General features: G+C 38.7%; 1 protein-coding gene across 6 annotated transcripts in view; it reads right to left on the bottom strand.

Annotated features, from left to right (window-relative positions):
* The window catches only part of LOC119592617 (protein ECT2-like), a 21,585-nt gene that overhangs the window by 4,657 nt on the left and 15,873 nt on the right, over positions 1-1,055 (bottom strand). For all 6 annotated transcript variants that reach the window (XM_037941501.1, XM_037941500.1, XM_037941505.1 and 3 more), the window contains 3 exons: positions 889-1,043; positions 529-617; positions 231-387 (listed from right to left, as the gene is read on the bottom strand). In XM_037941501.1, coding sequence (XP_037797429.1) covers positions 231-387; positions 529-617; positions 889-1,043 — 401 coding nt within the window. The remainder of the gene's footprint in view (positions 1-230; positions 388-528; positions 618-888; positions 1,044-1,055) is intronic.

The following is a 1,055-nucleotide window of genomic DNA, read 5'->3' as shown; positions in this document are numbered from 1 at the left end:
AAAGTAATGATGACAGTAGCAGCAATAAGTAAAAGCTAGTCAACTGTATCAACTGAGCAAATATTTCTGTTGTTTCCTCACACAACCATCCAGAAATGAATGGTGGCAAACATGGCCTAACCAATTCCACTGTGGCTATCATCAATGAACTTTTTCAAGGCATCACTTATCATCAGAGATCCAAAGTACAGCAATGAGAGCTTTCTCCTGTCATGTGCTCTAGTACTCACAGCCAGGTTGTTGACACTCGTTGCTCCTCTCATAGACGACTGTTGGGAGAGCGTGCCGAAGGGGCTCATCACAGTTGACACAGCTCGCTTTAACTTACTAGGAGATTTGTTAAAGCTGAATGCACGGCTCACCTTCCTGCCAGTCCGCGTGGCAAATCTGAGAGAGTTGAGAGGAAATCAGTGAAAGTGGAGGAAACATAACTATACAAGTCACTAAACGTCCTAAAAATATTTTTGCTATAATAATGAATGACAGCTAAAACTTTCACACACAAACACATAAAGTAATCTTTCTTACCTGAGGGCTTTGCTGAGAGCATTGGTTAGACTGACATCACTGGTCTCTATGTCTAAATGGTGTGGATCCATTGAAACCAAGAAATTCTCCTGGAAAAAATTACATATATTTGAATTTAGTATTATCTTTCTTAATAGAACTTTAAAAAAATTATCAAAGATTTAAATATATCTTATGGCCTATGTACTTTTCATCTTCTAATTACATTTTCATATAGAAATGTCTATTCCACACAAGTTCTCCCTTCACTTTGCTTCTTGTATCTACGAGAAAATACTAAAATACCAGGGACATGAAATGCAACTAACACAGATGAAGTAATTAACGCTACTGCTTTTCAGAAAGGCTTAGCTAACTTACCACATCATTTCTACACACAACATTGGCAACAGTTCGACAAAGGATCTTGAGGAAAGCAGCCTTTGTTGTGTCGTCAGGCATGAGTGCGAAGGTAAAAAGACGCTCCTTGAACTCCTGGTTGGCTCGAATGATTAGAGCAAAAACATTGTGGCATTCTGTTAGAAGAC

Source organism: Penaeus monodon, chromosome 30, assembly GCF_015228065.2.
Source record: "Penaeus monodon isolate SGIC_2016 chromosome 30, NSTDA_Pmon_1, whole genome shotgun sequence".
Classification (NCBI taxonomy): domain Eukaryota; kingdom Metazoa; phylum Arthropoda; class Malacostraca; order Decapoda; family Penaeidae; genus Penaeus; species Penaeus monodon.
This window is presented reverse-complemented; position numbering and strand designations above follow the sequence as displayed.